Source organism: Aulostomus chinensis, chromosome 8, assembly GCF_037954235.1.
Source record: "Aulostomus chinensis isolate RoL2024-O1b breed Wild chromosome 8, RoL_Achi_v1.0, whole genome shotgun sequence".
In the NCBI taxonomy this organism is placed as follows: Eukaryota; Metazoa; Chordata; class Actinopteri; order Syngnathiformes; family Aulostomidae; genus Aulostomus; species Aulostomus chinensis.
This window is the reverse complement of record NC_141327.1, coordinates 29,145,840-29,164,673: the sequence shown is the minus strand read 5'-3', so window position 1 is coordinate 29,164,673 and position 18,834 is coordinate 29,145,840. Positions and strand designations below refer to the sequence as shown.

The window sequence follows — 18,834 nt, the reverse complement described above, 5'->3', positions numbered from 1 at the left end:
TGAACCAGAGATGTAAATACTTCACACTGAGAGGTAATTATATCCTGCTGAGAGCTCCCAACCGAGGGATGTGAGGTCATGAACATCTTGCTTTGCCTCTTATTTCTAAAGGGCCACAATGCTGTGATGCAGTGCACTCTGGGTAATGGACGCCATTGTTTAGCAGGTCTGAGCACAAAGCAACCACACAACAAAATAAAGACAAACTAACCTTTTCGTCAGAAGCTGAGGCGACAGCGTCAACCACACCAGAAGCATGGTCTCTGTTTCATATATATACGTACGCACATGTATGTATTGAATATATACGTGTACATACATACATATACATACATGTGTATAAATACATGTATATACTTATCTCATTTATAGATTTTAAGAATTAGATATAACCTACGTCTACCTTCACTGCACTAACAGCACTTTTACAGTCTCACACACCGCTAGAAGAAGCTGCCACACAAGATGACGTCCAGCACCCAGTGGAACGTTACTCCTATAATCTTCCCAGTGGAACGTTACTCCTATAATCTTCCCAGTGGAACGTTACTCCTATAATCTTCCCAGTGGAACGTTACTCCTATAATCTTCCCAGTGGAACGTTACTCCTATAATCTTCCCCGTGGAACGTTACTCCTATAATCTTCCCCGTGGAACGTTACTCCTATAATCTTCCCAGTGGAACGTTACTCCTATAATCTTCCCCGTGGAACGTTACTCCTATAATCTTCCCAGTGGAACGTTACTCCTATAATCTTCCCAGTGGAACGTTACTCCTATAATCTTCCCAGTGGAACGTTACTCCTATAATCTTCCCAGTGGAACGTAACTCCTATAATATTCCCAGTGGAACGTTACTCCTATAATCTTCCCAGTGGAACGTTACTCCTATATTCTTCCCAGTGGAACGTTACTCTTATAATCTTCCCAGTGGAACGTTACTCCTATAATCTTCCCCGTGGAACGTTACTCCTATAATCTTCCCAGTGGAACGTAACTCCTATAATCTTCCCAGTGGAACGTTACTCCTATAATCTTCCCAGTAGAACGTTACTCCTATAATCTTCCCAGTGGAACGTTACTCCTATAATCTTCCCAGTGGAACGTTCCTCCTATAATCTTCCCAGTAGAACGTTACTCCTATAATCTTCCCAGTGGAATGTTACTCCTATAATCTTCCCAGTGGAACGTTACTCCTTTAATCTTCCCATTGGAACGTCACTCCTATAATTTTCCAATGGAATGTTACTTCTATAATCTTCCCAGTAGAATATTACTCCTATAATCTTCCCAGTACAACGTTACTCCTATAATCTTCCCAGTGGAATGTTACTCCTATAATCTTCCCAGTAGAACATTACTCCTATAATCTTCCCAGTACAATGTTACTCCTATAATCTTCCCAGTGGAACATTGCGGAACCTTACATCTGTAATCTTCCCTGTGGAATGTTACTCCTTTATTTTCCCAGTGGAACGTGAGTCCCATAATCTTCCCAGTAGAACATTACTCCTATAATCTTCCCAGTGGAACGTTACTCCTATAATCTTCCCAGTGGAACGTTACTCCTATAATCTTCCCAGTGGAACGTTACTCCTGTAATTTTCCAGTGGAATGTTACTCCTATAATCTTCCCAGTGGAACAGTGCAGAACATTACTCCTATAATCTTCCCTGTGGAATGTTACTCCTTTATTTTCCCAGTGGAACGTGAGTCCCATAATCTTGCCAGTGGAACATAAGCATGTCTGAGGGATCGGTTGGTGCTGTAGCTGCAGAACGTCGTTCTAAAGTGATTTAAATTGGATAAGCAGCCAAACGGTGTTTAACAGCGTCCCACTAATGTTCCCTTCCACTCCATTTGTTGAAGTACATTTGCCAGCTCTGCGGCTGAGTACCGTCAGTTGGCCCTGAGCGCACCACCGACTAACAGCTCCCTGTGCTGGTTGTGGGAGCGGTTCTGGCTCCAGCTGGAGGTCGGCTTATGCCACACATTCTTTGATCAATGTCAAAGAGACCTGAAAATACAATTTGCTGTGTACCACCTGGGGTCATATTGAAGCTGTAACTTAATTAACAAACTGAGCTGTTACGAATTTCAGTTCCAGCTGATTAGAACTTTATTGCAGTTGTACACTGTTGCTGAACGCAGTACATGTACCTTCTATTGTGGTATTTAGGTAAGAGGACTTATGGACGTTGATTTCAACCCTTACCACCCAGTGTCCCACAGATTACTTCTCTCTGGAGGACAGAGCACAGAAGTACAGATGTGTTACACGGTACCTGAGCAGTGAGCCGGGCTTTGCTGCTCCAGCGCGGGGGGAGACTCCTGAGGTTGGACGCCCACCTTACACAACTCCTGGACCCCCTCCTCGCTTCCTGAGGAGGAGGGATGAAGCCCTCTGTAGCTCCCCTCAGTGGGCAACTCCTCCAAACTGTGGGAGTCACTGCTGCCCCTCTGAGAGACAGAAAAACAGGACGGATGACGGATGAGATGGGTGGTGGTGGTGGGGGTGGGGGTGCAAAGGGAAAAAGGCTGGTATCCAGGTGCAGGGATATTCACTGGAGCAAGAAAGATATCAGACTGATGCCTTTCATTTCCCTCTTGTCATAATGGGAATCGGAGAACAATTTGTTTCCAATTTCTAAAAGCCTCCGTTTCATGTCACTTGCTTTATCCGTCGACGCAAGTCTGATTAAAATTGGAGCCGCTGAAAAGAAAGTGAGCTTCAAAGCTTCTCGTCGTGAGGCTGTTGTGGTTTGCTTGTTGTCCGAATCAAATGAGCTGGCCTTCAATACGGCAGCGATGAAACACACCAGGTGGAACCGCTGCAAGTTCACGGGAGGAAGGAGATATGAAAGACGCAGGCTACACACACACACACACACACACACACACCCACACACACACACACACACACACACACACACACACCAGCATGCCCTATCAAAGCACAGAGGGAGGCAGGTGTTGTAATCAGGCAGTAAAGCATGTAAATAGTAATTAATGAAGATTAGCAAGAGGGAGGAGGTGTGATGACATGAGCCGATCTGCCAAAGCCCTGAAGACAGCTACCTGTGTGTGTGTGTGTGTGTGTGTGACATTAATACAATAATGTAATTCTATATGTAAGCGTTTAATCTTAGAAAAACTTCCTTAAAGCATACAAAGGTACTCAAATACTGGCTGATATGACATTAAGCATATGCCATTGCAGTTTTCTTCCCTGGTCGTGTCCTGTGTGTGTGTTGAACATGGCAATATTGCAGTATTTATGTGTAAATGTATAGTATAGTGCCTGATGAGGTGCCGTTAGCAGGAATTAATGGATGCCGGAGGGCCTGCATGTCAAACAGTTACCTCCGCGGAGTCCATTAATTCCTCATTATGGACCCCTCAAAGACTAAAATAAAAACAACATTAAGTTATAATTTCATACATTTGGCACACGAGATCTAACATTCCACGGTAGCGAATAGCTGAGCGTTTGATGATGTTTGATGAGGGTGTTTGAGAAACACCTGCGAAATTCGTGACCATCGCAAAAAAGTTCTTGTGCAATAACGCATACTTAAATGCTCCAGTACATGGAACGACCATTGATATCCTAGCAGGAAAGCTAACGTCATGCTAACGGTGGCCACCAGGTAGTGCTGCATAGCAAAGTAAAACCCAGACATCCACTTTTGATCCTCACTCTAAGTAAACCCAATATCAGATATCACTGGTACTGGAGTAGAGTTCTCCGCGGAGTCCATTAATTCCTCATTATGGACCCCTCAAAGACTAAAATAAAAACAACATTAAGTTATAATTTCATACATTTGGCACACGAGATCTAACATTCCACGGTAGCGAATAGCTGAGCGTTTGATGATGTTTGATGAGGGTGTTTGACAAACACCTGCGAAATTCGTGACCATCGCAAAAAAGTTCTTGTGCAATAACGCATACTTAAATGCTCCAGTACATGGAACGACCATTGATATCCTAGCAGGAAAGCTAACGTCATGCTAACGGTGGCCACCAGGTAGTGCTGCATAGCAAAGTAAAACCCAGACATCCACTTTTGATCCTCACTCTAAGTAAACCCAATATCAGATATCACTGGTACTGGAGTAGAGTTCTCCGCGGAGTCCATTAATTCCTCATTATGGACCCCTCAAAGACTAAAATAAAAACAACATTAAGTTATAATTTCATACATTTGGCACATGAGATCTAACATTCCACGGTAGCGAATAGCTGAGCGTTTGATGATGTTTGATGAGGGTGTTTGACAAACACCTGCGAAATTCGTGACCATCGCAAAAAAGTTCTTGTGCAATAACGCATACTTAAATGCTCCAGTACATGGAACGACCATTGATATCCTAGCAGGAAAGCTAACGTCATGCTAACGGTGGCCACCAGGTAGTGCTGCATAGCAAAGTAAAACCCAGACATCCACTTTTGATCCTCACTCTAAGTAAACCCAATATCAGATATCACTGGTACTGGAGTAGAGTTCTGAGTGGAGACTTTAGCTTTTACCAGAGTACTATTTTCTCTTGGTATTTCTACTTTTACTTAAGGAAAGCAACTGTGTACTTCTACTACTCTGTTTAATGTCCTTGATAACTTCTATCTGTGGTATTTAACAATGTATTTTATTCTTATATTGTGGAACAACGCCTTAAGACATCCTCGGCAGGTGTTGACCACAGATCAACTTCAGGCGGTTAACCACAAACCCACCGACTTGGAGACGAAAGGACTGGACGTTCAACAACGATAACTTCAATTCAGGTTTTAAGACTCATCCCTGCACCCCTTGCGTTTTTGTACTGGTGTCGTCTAAAAACCAGTAGGTGTGCACAGTGGAAACAGTTTTGTGTGTTGGTGTGAGGGAGCAGCCACCTGACTGTCTCTGACCAGCAGCTGATAGCCGCTGTGCTCGTCCAGGCTGAGGTCATCGGGCAGCGCCGGAGAGGACGACTTGTCTGACAGCTGCTCTGACATCAGCGACGCCTGCTCCACCTCGGCCAGTTGGATCTGCCCCACAAACAAAGAGCAGTCAGCCATGTTGCACCAACGGCTGGTTGGTGGTAGTAAGACGGCCAAGCCCAGTTTCCCAATGTGTCCGTGAACAACATGAAGTTAAAAAGAAAGGCCCGTTGGTTTAAATACATCGTACATTGTCAGGGTGTTGTTTTACCCAAGCGACAGCTGTTAAAACTGATGCTGATGGGGTTTCAAACCCAAATGAGAAGAGAGGGAAAGAGGCAGGATGAAAAAAGAAGAATCAAGTTGATGCTTCGTAGCAGGGATGGCCAAAATTTGAACTGCAGGAAGGATTATATAATTTTTTGATGAGTAATTGCGAACCTTTATGATGATGTTCTTAATTAGTAACTAGAAATCAAAGAATATTGTAAAACCGGTTTTTAGTTTTCACGTGTGACTGATTTCCTCTCTTGTGCGTTTGTGTCGTCGCGAGTGTGAGGGCACACGGCGAGCAACCGGTTGAGAGTGTAACCCTCGTGTGTCATCGCACCTTTGAGGGTCACTGCTGACCAGCCTCTGTTATTCCCTCTAAAATAATCTGTCACAGATTATCACCATTGTTGGAATTTATGGCTCATAAAAGAGCGCCATGTACTTTATTATTTAGGATAATGCCGCTTTTAAAGAGTTACAGAAGGACAGTGACTGCCACAGCTATGAAAATACGAGTACACTACTTTTATACTAGTGAAATGCAGTACTACCACCTCATCTATGACAAGCACACTGAAGTTTTCTGTGCTTTTAGCTTCTAACCTTCTACACTAAAGCACTCCTCAAACTCCCTGTCACAGTGACCTTCACATGAATTGTCAAAATGTCCAACCAAGAGAACCGACGGTGGTTCCACTGACATGAACGAAACATTTATGAGGTATCATAAAGACAATGCTTGCTCCTAAAACCACAACACTGTCACGTGAAGGGAATCTTCAAAGGATTTTTACCTGATGCTTCACTGAAAGAACACGCTGCCAGCAGTAGTACTTTAGATCCTTCCAGACTTTTGTAAACTAAGGCGAAAAACATACTGCGTACGTGGGTTCTAGTCGCGGATTGGCGGGCAAATGAAGCACAGCAATGGGGGGGCAGGGCACATGTTAGTGGACACGGTGCTTCTGAGGTCTCACAGGAGGAAACACAACGTTCCTGCTCCTGATGCGCGGGCGCGTAAACAGAGAATGGAAGCAGAATCGAAAATAATAGAAGCCTGCGTGATGCTAACAAGACGATCCTGGACTGAGCAGCAACCGCTTGAATCTGGTCGCTCTCTTTAGCCTGTTAGCTCGACGGGGAAGGACAGAGGGAAGGTGTGTTTATTGTGTGGCCCCTCTTTACCTCTGGTGGGTGTCCCTTACAGTCCTTACAGACAGGGGGAGAACTGTAGTGGTGGAAAACTGAACCCGAGAGGTTGTCAATCATGTCCCCTTCCAGGGAGTCCTTAATTAGCAGGGATACACTGTCCAGCCACTGGCTCTCCTGTAAAACACACATGCGCGCGCGCACACACACACACACACACACACACACACACAAAAACCATTGACTTTTTGGTTGTTGTGATTAGCACAAACAACTTCCTCTCTATTCACGACACAGGGATGTATGATTCTGTCGGTCTCTTCTACGTTCCCTTCATAGTTTGGGAAGTTGGAACACGTATGTTGTCTGTGCTGATGAGTCTGAGATGCGGTTCTGAACCAAGAGCTCCTGGGACTTCGACTCAGATTCCGCATCACTGCAAAAGTTTATGAGATGTCATGGACGCCGTGCAGCACGAATGTAACAGTTACAAGCGAAAAGCTCCCGTCGGTCCAGTTGCTGTCTGGTTGTCGAGCATCTCATCTAAAATCTCTCCCACTCCACTGTTTCTACTTCTGTTGTACGATGACTCCCCGTCTGGTGGAGTTATTTTGAGCCACTGTTGACAGGTGCAAGACAGAAATCTTTCATTTTGTCCTCCTTTGAGTCAAGACAAAGAGGCAGATGAATCACAGTTCTGCAGGATAAACTGCACATTCCCCTTGTTAGGAGCTTCTTTGCTCTAGAAGACGGTTCTGTGGCTCCACTGAGTACCGGAGGACCGGACGTGACTGTCAGGCTCCTGTGTGAAGAAGCCAGCGGGTCGGTTCAGAGAATCCAACGGATCAAAAGAGATCAGTCTGAAGCATCAAGACTGGATCAGAAAAAGAAGGCTTAATTAGCCGCTCTGGTTTTTCTAAATGCTCATCTGACTCTGGATGAGTCACACACACTTGTGAGTTTAAAGTCATTCAAATGTTTGCTCTGAATCTCTTTCATTCTTCTCACCGCCAGTTTGTATCGTCCTAGGGTCATGAAATGGACCTCAAACGTTCTGCTGAGCAGAATCACTGTCCTCTAGATTCCACCAACACAATCGTGCACTCCAAGTTGTTTGGATATTTAACATTTCAGAAAAACAGCCAGGGTTTGACACCACCTCTGCAGGGGCTTGATCGTAAAATCCAAAATAAAAGTAACTTGTTATTTGTGTTCGTGCCAGGGACATCAGGGCCAAGAATCGTTGCTCTGACTAGCAGCTCTGAAACAGCGGTGCTGAATATGTTTGGAGTGAAACTCTCTCTTTTGCACTCTGTTTTTCTTCTCTCTCTCTGAATCGAGCCGTCTGGATGTTCTGCTCTTCCGTGTTCGCTCGCTTTCTCCTGCTGCTCGGTTGGCACTGCTCCACCCAGCGCTTTCTCTTCCGCAGATGCAGAGTGAGGGTGAGTCAAGCAGATTGCTTGGCTTGGCTTGGCTGGGGGCCTGCCGCTGGTCAAAGGGGCCCGGGACCCAGTTTGATCCGCTGTACTGCCAGGCTGCCCTCAGCCCGGCCCTCCCATCTCATTCCCCCTCCAGTTCCTTCACATCCTCCAGACATGTAAGCCAGCGTGTTTCTGGACATTTATGTGTTTCTGGTCAAAACACAAAGTGACGGAGGGACTCGTCACGGCCTCTCATTGGTCAGAAAACAAAAACACCCCATCAAGCATTCTAAGTGTCTTTACAGGAAGAGAACGGAGGGATTTTGTTTTCAAAGTACTCTGATTTGGATTTTCTGACATAGAGTTGCAAATGAAAAACAATATTCAGTGGGACAGCCGACAGCCAGCTGTTCCAGACACTTCCACCCATGGCAGGCTGATGCTGCCATCCAGCATGTTTTTGTATTGCAATTTTTCTTTGACATTGTGACTCGAACTTTTGATGTCATGTAAACTAGAACAGCTGGGAGCGTTCGTGCATGTCTCAGCTGAAGTTGCGAAGACCTTTCAATATGTTACCCTGACAACGGAGAACGGTCACAAAATGTCATCTGTCTCTGAGAGGAGACCCTCATCCAAAACTCATCACTCCTTCCTTTGACCGGGACCTCACTTCTCAGACGTTTTATTTTGGAAATCTCACCACAAGTAAACAAACAGGACCTGAGTGGACGGACTGAGCCCGGCTCTAGAAACTGTGTTTTGCATCACAAACTGGAGGTGTGTTGTCAATAAAGGTTTGTGTGCCTCAAATGTTCAGTGTTATTGTAGCTAGTGCTAGCGACCGCTACCCCCACGCTGCAGCCTGCGCGAGCTTCATTCAACCACTTCATAGCAACTTCCCGGTGGGGGGAGGACAGCTGGGGGAGGAACCACTGGCAGACTGAGAGCTTTGCCTTCTGGTGTGGTCGTGTGTGTCCTCCTTAGCTCCACCCTTCCATCCAAATATGGTGAACAACAGGATGGCATGACCAAAACGTCACATACAAGGCTTCAAGATGGTCTTCTACAACCTCCCGAGTCACATGACATCGTCCGACACGGTGTGTGAGTCTTCGAAACTCTTTTGTTTTTATTCCACCTTTACACGAACCTCCCTGTCAGTTTCTGTGAATGAATCTCTCTATAGAGGCCTTCTCGCCGAGGTCATTCCAGAATCTCAGTGGTCACCCAGTCCTCACTCACAGATACCAAGCCCTCAGGCGAGCCTGGGCGACCTCCGCCCTGCCGGGCTCATTAAAGGCTGCCGACTCAGCAGCGGCACTGCAAGGTGGATGCTGCAGATCAGCAGGCCTGAACGCAACAGTGAACCCAGCACTCGTGGTTAATGCAGTGAGTTCGCGCCCCTGTCGCCTGAGTAATTTCCTGACTAGTTTGGACGGCTGAGGTCTAAAGAAGCCTCAGCATGAACAGGTGAGGCGATCAGAGCGAGCCGCACCTCTCTGGATGTTCACGCAGGCACCTGGTGGTTCTGAATCATCTCGGTGATGTGAGATATTATTTAAGATGCCCGAGATTTGAATGGACTGTTTTGGGGGGTTTTTCCCGGCGAACTGCATGATACAGGGAATCGGAGCCTTCGTCTTCTTCATTAGCATAACGAGGCAGGGACAAAGAGATGAAAGTCCCGTCCTGACACTTGCTGGGTTCTTCTGTGGACTTCGCCACCTGAGCAGCTCTCACACTGAAGAGGCCCGTCTCTCTCTCTCTCTCTCCACAGGAGCCCGAGAGAGCCCAGAAAACTAGGCAGCTACAGAGAGACTGAACCACCACAGTGTGTACTTAATGTACTTCATGTACTTAATGGACTTAATGTACTTAGTACCTCAATGAGATGCAAAAGCAAATAGATTTAATGAGCTTTGTGTTTGGCTTGTGTTTTCCCTCAACTGGAGCTCTTTTCCAATCGTAAGCAGCCTCTAGAAGAGACTATTTCTGTATATGTTTCGCTCTCTCTCCCTCTACACACACACACACACACACACACACACACACACACACACACACACACACACACATCTCTTAATCTGATCCCTGAGGTGATAAATGAAGAAGGGTCATGTGACGCTCGTCTAATAAGTTGTGCTCATTTATTGCATTTGATTTTACTTGTTCAGGTTCGTCCAAACTATTGATTTATTTTGTTAAAAGGATCATCATCTCAGCCGGAGCTTAGCCTGAAAAAGAGGCCCTGGACTGTGCTTTTAATCTGAAAATATTAAAATGCTAGTTCATCCCATCAGAGAAGCACATTATACTAAAGCAGACAGAGAGAGAGCGAGAGAGCGAGCTCCTCCTAGTTCGCGTCTCCTTTTAGTCACATCCTGGATAAAAATACCAGTCGGCTGACAATGAGCTATCAGCACAATGAGACTGAGGCGAAGCCTGCCACCCACTCACGTCATCACTGCTGCGTCCAAATGTTCTCCTACTGTTCTCCCCTCCCTCCATCTCAGCCGGAGAGTTGCTCTTTAAGGTTGACGGCAAAGTTAATTTCATTTGGTCTCCACCGAGTACAAAAGACAGAACTCTGGGTTGAAAGCCCTCCGTGTGCAGCCACACACGGAGCGGAGGTGACTCCTAAAAGCATCTTGAATGAACACATCCCCAACGCCGCTCAACCAAAAATAACCAGAGTGGCTCTCCCTTGTTTACCTCAGCATCTCCTCGGAGCAGAGAGGCCGCACGGGTAGCTTCGCCGAAAATACGAGTCCGCCTGACTCACTGCTCCTTTATCTGACTGAGCTTTGTGCAGAGAATCTATGACTCTGACCGTGGCTCTGAAATATCCGCCACCTCGCCGAGCTGCATATTGATAAATCCATGGAGCCGTCCGTGGCGCTGAAGCAGAAGATGGATTTGTAATTTGGCCTTTTTCTTTACGTCCTGATCTTCTGTCAGTTTCCCCTCTGATCTATACTGTTGTCCAACCTATACTGTTAACACTCCGTTCTGTATATTGTAGCGAGCCACATGGAAAGTAACCTTTAAAAACTGTAAAAGTGCTGTGGCCTCATCTGGAAAACTTCTGGGATCAATACCAGACGTTGATGAAGTATTTCCTTGTGAACGATTTTACGTCAACAATATTGGAGGGACGCGTGAGGGACCGGGTCTGAACCTGGGGTGTTCGCAACTGCATCGTAGAACTGCCTGTTCAAAAAATGCTGTTTGGTTTTGTGTTCCTAAATGACACCGACGAGGCCAGGAGGAGGATTTTGTCATCGCGCCGATTCAGAAGACCGCCGAAAGAAAGGCGACACCTCGGAGCCAAGAGGCGGTCGAGCCGGTTGCTCTGAGTGATCAGCTGAAGATTTTTGTGAAAGAGTGGAACTTGTGTGGGAAAGTACACAAACTACTCCAGTGCGTTCAGCTACTCGTCATCAGACTTTTACAAGTTTGTGTCTTCCTAAACATTTATTTGATAAAAGCCCCCCCCCCCCCCCCCCCCAAAATGGGAGAGAAGCAATCTGGGCGGCGGAGCAGCTCCTCTGTTCGCGATTCAGCTGCGTTCGTGCTTTTTGCGGTGTGGCGTTGTTCGTTTCTCTCATTCTCCAGTCGTCAAAGATGCAGCAGTTAGCGAGCATGGATTCCTGGAGCATTAGCACACAGGCTGCCTCTGCATGGTGGCTGTGTGTGGATCAAACCTGCACATGGCCGCTGCGTTCACAAACCTCCTGTCGCTTGCTTTCTGCTGTCTGTGCGTGCGTTCGGGGATCTTTGCTAATTAGCCACCTTGCTGGTTACTCGGCGCCGCTGTCACTCAGCCAGACGAACCGTAGCTGGGGAGTAAAAACTCGTGGGTGTGCCTGGAGCAAACACACCTTTAGTCACTGTCACACGGAGGCACCGGGTCACTCAGCGAGTCAAACACAGTGAGTCAGTTATTCGGACTCCAACTGCCCCCCCCAGCTCTACTTTAACTTTTCATTTCTGCGTGTCCTATTTTCCCTCTCCCCACTTCTTGATTGCCTGAGACTTTGTTCGTTTAACTCTTTCTCTCGCTCTCTCTCTCTCTGCCTCCTTCTAAAAATACCACTCTTCATCTGCAGGTGCTATAATTTTATGCGAGCGTGATTATGAATGTACCTTGTCATGATTCGCTGTCGTGAGATGCAGCAATCACCGAGCTGACGAATGAGAGCCACCAACACCACTGCTCCCACTGATGGTATTTTTAGAACCACAGAGACAGCGGCCATTTAACATCACTGCTCGCGCACGAGCGTGTGTGTGTGTGTGTGTGTGTAAGTGAGAGAGAGAGAGAGAGAGAGAGAGAGAGAGAGCACTGGCCCTCTGTATATTGCCTGCAATCATGGAATCAATAATTGTATTTGCACAAGTAGGCCAGTGGTGTTTCATGTCTTAACTCCAGGTGCTGTGCAGTCCCGTGGTGCAGCACCAACATGGATTATTTAGTCCATAAAACAAAAGATAGTTGTGAAACCAAAAATCCAGTCCGAAGTCCTGAAGAAAAAGAAAGTCTGGAAATTGAATTTGTTCAATTAACAATGACACTGAGAAACAAGCTGCCGTGTTGACGCGAGCACTCCTGACCGCCTGCCTGACGTCGAGCCGCTCGGAGCTGCTCACACTTCACCTGCCCATGGAGGATCAGAAGCAGTCAATACTCTCTCTTTGTATATTCCAGCACCTTTTAGGTGGCAATATTGTTTTGTTAAACTTTTCACCAATGGTTTGTGGACCTAAGATGTTGTGCTCACGGACTGTTAGCGCTACCGGCGGTATGCTAAGTTAGCCGCTGTGCCGGCGGGACCTCCGGCAGCACAGAGACGTTTGAGCTGGCAGCAAACTTGATTTGCTCGTCTGTTCTCAGCAGGGAACCGTCAGCAACAACAGGCTGGCTGCAGGGAGCTGACGGATGTGAGGATACGGTTCTTCTCTTTGTAAACTGCATTGTTTTCCGAAGAGGAGAGTTGTCACCAGTTGATCGCTCAGAGAGAGAGAGAGGGAGGGAGGACGCGGTGAGAGTCCTGGTGTTCGGTCATACACAGACATCTTAAAGCTCCATAAGCAACAAAAACATGGCATTTTCTGTTAATCTGATTCGGGCTCAGGTCATCGTTGGTTATCGGTCGTCACTTCCTGGGTAAAGCGGCTGTTGTTACCTGAGCTGCCAGCTCTCACACCGTCACCAGCGCCACCCCAGTCGAAATCATTAAACCTACATTAGCGTTGTCAGGCTTTAGCTTGGTGATCATGTGACTACACTGTTGAATTGGAACTTTTGTGGCTGATGATTCATCGGCCTGATGCTGCTGTGTGGATTCTGGGGGGGGCGCTGCAGGGACTTTGAGATGAGGGGGAGATGAAGCCAACCAGCGCAGGGAGGAAGGCTGTGATGCTGGATGGATCCACTTCAGCAACACTGTTTGCTCCCTGGTACCGGGGGCGAAGCTAACAACGTGTTCAAGGCCAAGATGGCCGCCGAAGCCTGAACCTGACACAATGTAAACGGTATGCAACAGTTAATTAAGCTGTTCATTTCCTGCTGCTTGTTTGAATTCTTATTTATGGTAATTGCCGCTTTGCTCTTGTGTTTGTGTGCCGGCTCCACTGTTGAGCTGTTTGTTGCTCATCTTGCGTGTCAGTCCAGCTGCAGGTGTCTGCTCCCTCTGCCTCGTTGCTTGACGCCAGCAGCTGCCGGCCATCTGTATTTTACACTGTAAAGCTTGTTGCTTTTTAGCTTTTGTTTCCCCTTTAGTCTCCACCCCTCCATTTTCCTCAAGGGACTTCTTCCTGCCTTTTGCCAAGCTCACCTTGTAAATAAGAGCTGGCTCTCAAAGACTTGTTATATAAAAGTGAAACACAAATGAAAAGTCTTGTTCTGTCCTCCGCACGACGTCCTACCCCAGCAGGAGCGTTTCAGAGGCTTTGTTGACTGAGATTTTAAGGCTCGATGGGCGAGCAGACAGTGAGATTAGATTTGTTCCGTTTATTTGTGTTTGTGGTTCTTATTTCCTCCTGAAACGTCCTCTGTGGAGCAAAGCTGGCAGCTCTGAGCCCCTGAACCAAATCTACTGCAGACCTGTGAGTGTGTTTGACCTCCCACGACCCTCAGACGCCTCCCTTTCAATTTTGTGAGAATAACCAAGTATCATGTGAATGTCACAGTCACAGCGTGGCTGCGGCAGCGCTGCTCTCTCTCTCGACAGCCTCCCATACCTGAGCAGGAGAGTAGAGCCGACATCGCCGATGTACGTGTCCCTCTTGAACCACGCCGCCTCCCCCGCCATCTCGCAGCGGTGCAATCACCACGCCACTTGGACCCCCAGCTGTCCCTGCTGTAATTGCACCAGACACTCCACCGCCCACGCTGGCCCCACTCGCGGCGGCACTTGTGGCCCCGGCGATGGCCCCGATGCCCCCCATCATACAGCAGAGGCCTCCCTGAGCCAGCTCCAACTCAATCTCGGCATCCATCTCAGCGTCCTCCTGGGCCTCCTTGTTGGAGTCGTCGAGATGCTTCATGAGGACGGCCACCACCACGTTTATGAGGACAAACTGAGCTGTGAGCACAAAGGACACGAAGTACATGGGGGAGATGAACTGCAGCCCAGCGTGGCAGCCGTAGTCGCTGCCCGGGTGACGCGGCGGGCACTCCCGGAGGGTGTCCTGGTGGGTGGAGGAGAAGTTACAAGAGAAGAGTAAGGGTCAGATTGAAATGGAGGCGAGTCAGAGAAGTGATAAATGTGGAGACAACGACACGACACCACGAGGCATGAATGGAGGAACAGCAGCCAGAGATGGAACAAAAGGAAAAGGCGTCTGGAGAGAAGTCTGAGGTCTTTAAAAAGAGAACAGTCCCTGTGGAATTTGATGAATTAAACAAAAGGAAAAATGCACCTGTGAATTTCCCAGAATTCCCTGTTTTATCCGGCCCACATGCCAACAAAAGCCGAATCCAGCAACTGCTTGATGTCCTGGCTTCATCATGATCTCGTCCTGTCTGACTGATTCAGTCGAGCGCTTGATTAACTCACTTATTAAAGTCAGCACAGAGCGACAAGAGTGATGACGCCATTAAAAATGAATTCATTAAGAAGACAGCGATGGAAACAGGTACGAGCTGGATTAGATTCAATCTGAATCTGTCATTTTAGACGGGTCATCGTTAAAGGAATCGTTTCAGTCAGGAACAGCACGGCGCTCGAAGCCGACTGCTGAGTCACTGACTACGTGGTTATGCGTTGATATTGGAAATGTTGGCGTGTTCAGATCATTTTAAAATCCTCCACTTGAAGGAAACATTCAAATGTCTTCATGTGTGATGAAGAAACCTTCTCCAGCCCTCCGGCGCGCTCGTCTGGCGTCGGTCTTGCTCTCATCCGCCGTCAGCGACTCATCTCATCAGCACTGATCAGCTCTCAAGTGTGGGCTGAGGTGAGGTTTTAAAGGCCTGAGGTACTTGAGATGGGAGAGTTGATTGAGCTGATAGAAGGAGCGGAGGCGCCGATGTCAAATTCAATCTTCATTCATCCTCGCAAGGTTTTTGTTGTAAGCAGATTGACTTTGCTGCTCAATGACTCAGTTATTACTGACTCATTCCGCCACCTTGACTTTGTCAGGTGGCGGAATTGAACTCAGGACCCTCAATTACACTTCCCTCAGTGTCTGCGCTGTGCTGACGGCGGACGTGGCGGCACAGCGCAGAGCTCGTATGTATGTTTCTCTAGACCATCCACAGGAAAACATGAGGAGACAAAACTGACCGTCTGTCCGATGCAGTGTACCTTCATGATGCCGTTCCAGTTGTCACCGGTTGAAACCTGGAAAAGCGTGAGGAAGGCCATTCCAAAATTTTCAAAGGTGGCGTGGCGGCTCATCCCTTCGCAGGGGTAGTCTGCGTTACACACTGGGAGGAGAGACAGAGTTAGGCCAGAGGAAGAAGGCGACCTGAACACCTCCAAGTCCCATGGAGGAAGAAAGACGACAGATACTGACAGAAACAACAAACGGGAAACACAAGCGTCCGAACTGGCGGTCCTGAGGCTCGCCGGCCAAACACACTGATTAGCCTCCAGCTGTTTTTACCAGTCGTGGAGGCTCTGAACACAACTTTGCATTTTTAACGCCCGTTTGCTTGGGTCTTTTCATGACATGATGGGAGTGTGACGCTGATCTTACGTACCCAGCTCTCCAAACAGCTCCACTCCCAGAGCAGCGTAGATGAAGAAGAGCAACATGAAGAGCAGGCCCAGGTTCCCCACCTGACACGCAAAGCAACACGTCACCACGCCATACCAGCAGAAACCACTCACATACCTGCTGGCCTTTTTACACCTCTGCGAGATGAAGTGTAGCAGTGTCTACGGCATTTAGCTGTGCAGCGCTCTCCAGATTCAAGGTCCTGCAATTTGACCATGAAAGGAACTACATCCTCTGCTCTGGTGTGTTTGGGCAGATGTTCAGCACTGTGTTACAAAGAGACAATAATCTGGACTGATACTTTTGGAAGTTTGGAAACTTGCAGCAAAATTAGAAGATCACGGCCTTTTTTTTTCTTCTTTTTTTTATTTGCTCCTTAGGTTGAGAAACGGGGCAGTTTTCTGCTCACTCGTCTGTCTGGAAATATTTCAGAAGCTCAACGTCGGACCGGAGGGTTTCCTCCCGGGTCTTCGGTCCCGTCAAGTTTTAGAACTTGTTTTGAGTGTTTTACTCTGCTTCACCTGAGGGTTTTTTGTGTCTGTCTGGAACTGTTGCTGTTGTGCTGAGTGTCTGCCTTTAACAGGTCTCTCCTGAGAGTAAAGCTCAGTGAGATGACCAGCAAAACCAAACGGTAAATGATAATTAAAAACTGCGGTTGTCATAGTTGTTGTTAGATGTCCCGTGATATTTGCATGTGGTTAGGATGTCACTGCGCACGCGGAAGAGTTACGACGACTGAAAGCAGCAGCTCAAATCTCTAAATCGCGAAGGAAACAGTCGTATTTTAAACAATAACACAATAAAGAAGTCGGACACTGTGACGTTAATCGCTTACACTTTTGGTTGTAAAGTAGCAGAGACACATCAGCAAGAGCCAGTTGATTAAACTGGCCTGGGGAAAAAAAGCTCCCTGACATTTCCTTAATGCACAAGAGGTTTGTTCTATTTTCTGCAATTTCCAGAATCCAGAGCAGAGCAACTAAATCCAGACAAGCAGAAAGTTAACGGCTGTAGAGGAAGGGCTATCGTGTACCAAGGGAGCAGAACCTCTTCGCTTGTCTCATTAAGAAAGTAGGAACTGAAAGAAAATATCCACAGGAATGCCACAAAGGTCTTTAGTTTTCCTGCATGCTTGAAGGTTGGTGAGGAACGTTAGTGGAACGTGCTGGAACAAGGGGATCAAGAATTCAGTTATGACCAGAGTTCCTGAACGTCGTAAATCCCAGGGAGCTCCTATCAGAACATAAACGTTAATTAACTCTTGTCTGTCCTTGTGATAAGCTTGGGAGGATGTGTGTGTGTGTGTGTGTGTGTGTGTGTGTGTGTGTGTGTGTGTGTGTTTGTGTGTGTTCCTCACATCTTAACATTGCAAGGCGAGGCAGAATTGTTGATTTATTTATGCTATAACAAGGCAGCAGAACTGTTCTACACCTCACTGTGAGCTGGTTAGACTCTCATTAACGGCTGAGCCCCCAAAGGTCTGATCCTAGAATCCGGTTCTGTTGCCGCTCTCACGCAGAGACGGCAGGGACGTTCAGGTCAAAAGCCCCTCGTGGAGGAGGCGCTGCTCCCCACATCCATAGACTGAGACTGCTGTGGTTGTGTGTTGAAGGTGTTTTCGCGTGTGTGTGCTCAGACGACGTACCTGAGGCAAAGCCTGGACCACCGTGTCCAGCAGAGCTCTCATTCCAGTTGCCATTTTCAGCAACTTCAACACTGGAGAGAGAGAAAACACGGTGGTCAGCTGAAGCTGTGTCACTTCTGGCACATCTTCGTGATCAGAGACAAAGACAGAGGACAGAAGGAGAGAAAGACAGCGCAGGGTCATGAGGAAACAATCACGCTCGTAAGAGGCATCGGCAGAGAAAGATCGATCGACGGCTCTCCGTTAGACGCTCTACTCTACTCCCACTGGTCCAATTTCTAAAGGAAGATGGCTGATGCTGGTAGCAGAGAGGAGAACGCAGGCGCACTCGGATCAGAAACAGCCGCTTAGACAATAAAGCCTCCTGGGAGACGGACTTCTGCGAGGATGGTTGGTGTGTGTGTGCGTGTGTGTGTGCGTGTGCGCGAGCGAGAGTTGACGTGGTGGTTTAGTAGACTTTCCATATCATTATCCAGCTGTTTTGTACCGTCGAAACGATAGCAAACGGGTGTCGCTGAATCTCTTCTTCACTGCACTTCAAAGCTTCGAGGAGGAGGATGTGGATAATTATGAAATATTATTCTTTCCAGAGAGGTAAAACATTACAAGCTGATAGGAAATACTCCAATTCACCGTCTCATCCTTACACTAATCATCAAATACCCCACTTGCTTGTTAATTACCAGCTGCTGTTTAATTAGCATATTACCCATGGGTCCACTCAGCAGTCCCTAGGTAGTATAATGGAGGGCAGCGGGTGATGTTAAGAGGGCAAGGATTAAGTAAGATTGATGTAATTAGCCTTTATCCTCCTCAACGTGCAGCTAAGAGTAATTGGCCGAGTCCAGAAAAGCCTGTAATATTCACAGAATAATCAAACCAGTGGTGGGGGACAGAATGGGATATCTGCTGTTGGGACAATAAAGACAATGGAGCTATAAATGAGACGTGCATATGCATGTGCGATCCTGTAGGTGAGTGTACGTGAACACCTGTGGCTGGCCAGGTAGAACCGAGCACACAGCGTCCTCCCCTGCACATACAGTACCAGCCCCGTCTCATTGCCTCATCGGACTGAAGCATCCCCGTAGGAGCTGTTTAACGCTGCTGATTAGCTCGGGGTGAGGGGCTAATTAAGTGGACAGCGACACGTGTGGAATATCCACATGAAACTCTTCATAGCTAGCT

The 18,834-nt window shown here is 47.4% G+C and overlaps 1 protein-coding gene across 2 annotated transcripts in view; it reads right to left on the bottom strand.

Moving 5' to 3' along the window:
• LOC147258006 (voltage-dependent T-type calcium channel subunit alpha-1I-like) overlaps nt 1-18,834 on the bottom strand; it is a 117,970-nt gene that overhangs the window by 6,808 nt on the left and 92,328 nt on the right. For both annotated transcript variants that reach the window (XM_086212310.1, XM_086212311.1), the window contains 7 exons: nt 17,647-17,717; nt 15,985-16,063; nt 15,587-15,708; nt 14,019-14,468; nt 6,388-6,528; nt 4,903-5,037; nt 2,286-2,460 (listed from right to left, as the gene is read on the bottom strand). In XM_086212310.1, coding sequence (XP_086068436.1) covers nt 2,286-2,460; nt 4,903-5,037; nt 6,388-6,528; nt 14,019-14,468; nt 15,587-15,708; nt 15,985-16,063; nt 17,647-17,717 — 1,173 coding nt within the window. The remainder of the gene's footprint in view (nt 1-2,285; nt 2,461-4,902; nt 5,038-6,387; nt 6,529-14,018; nt 14,469-15,586; nt 15,709-15,984; nt 16,064-17,646; nt 17,718-18,834) is intronic.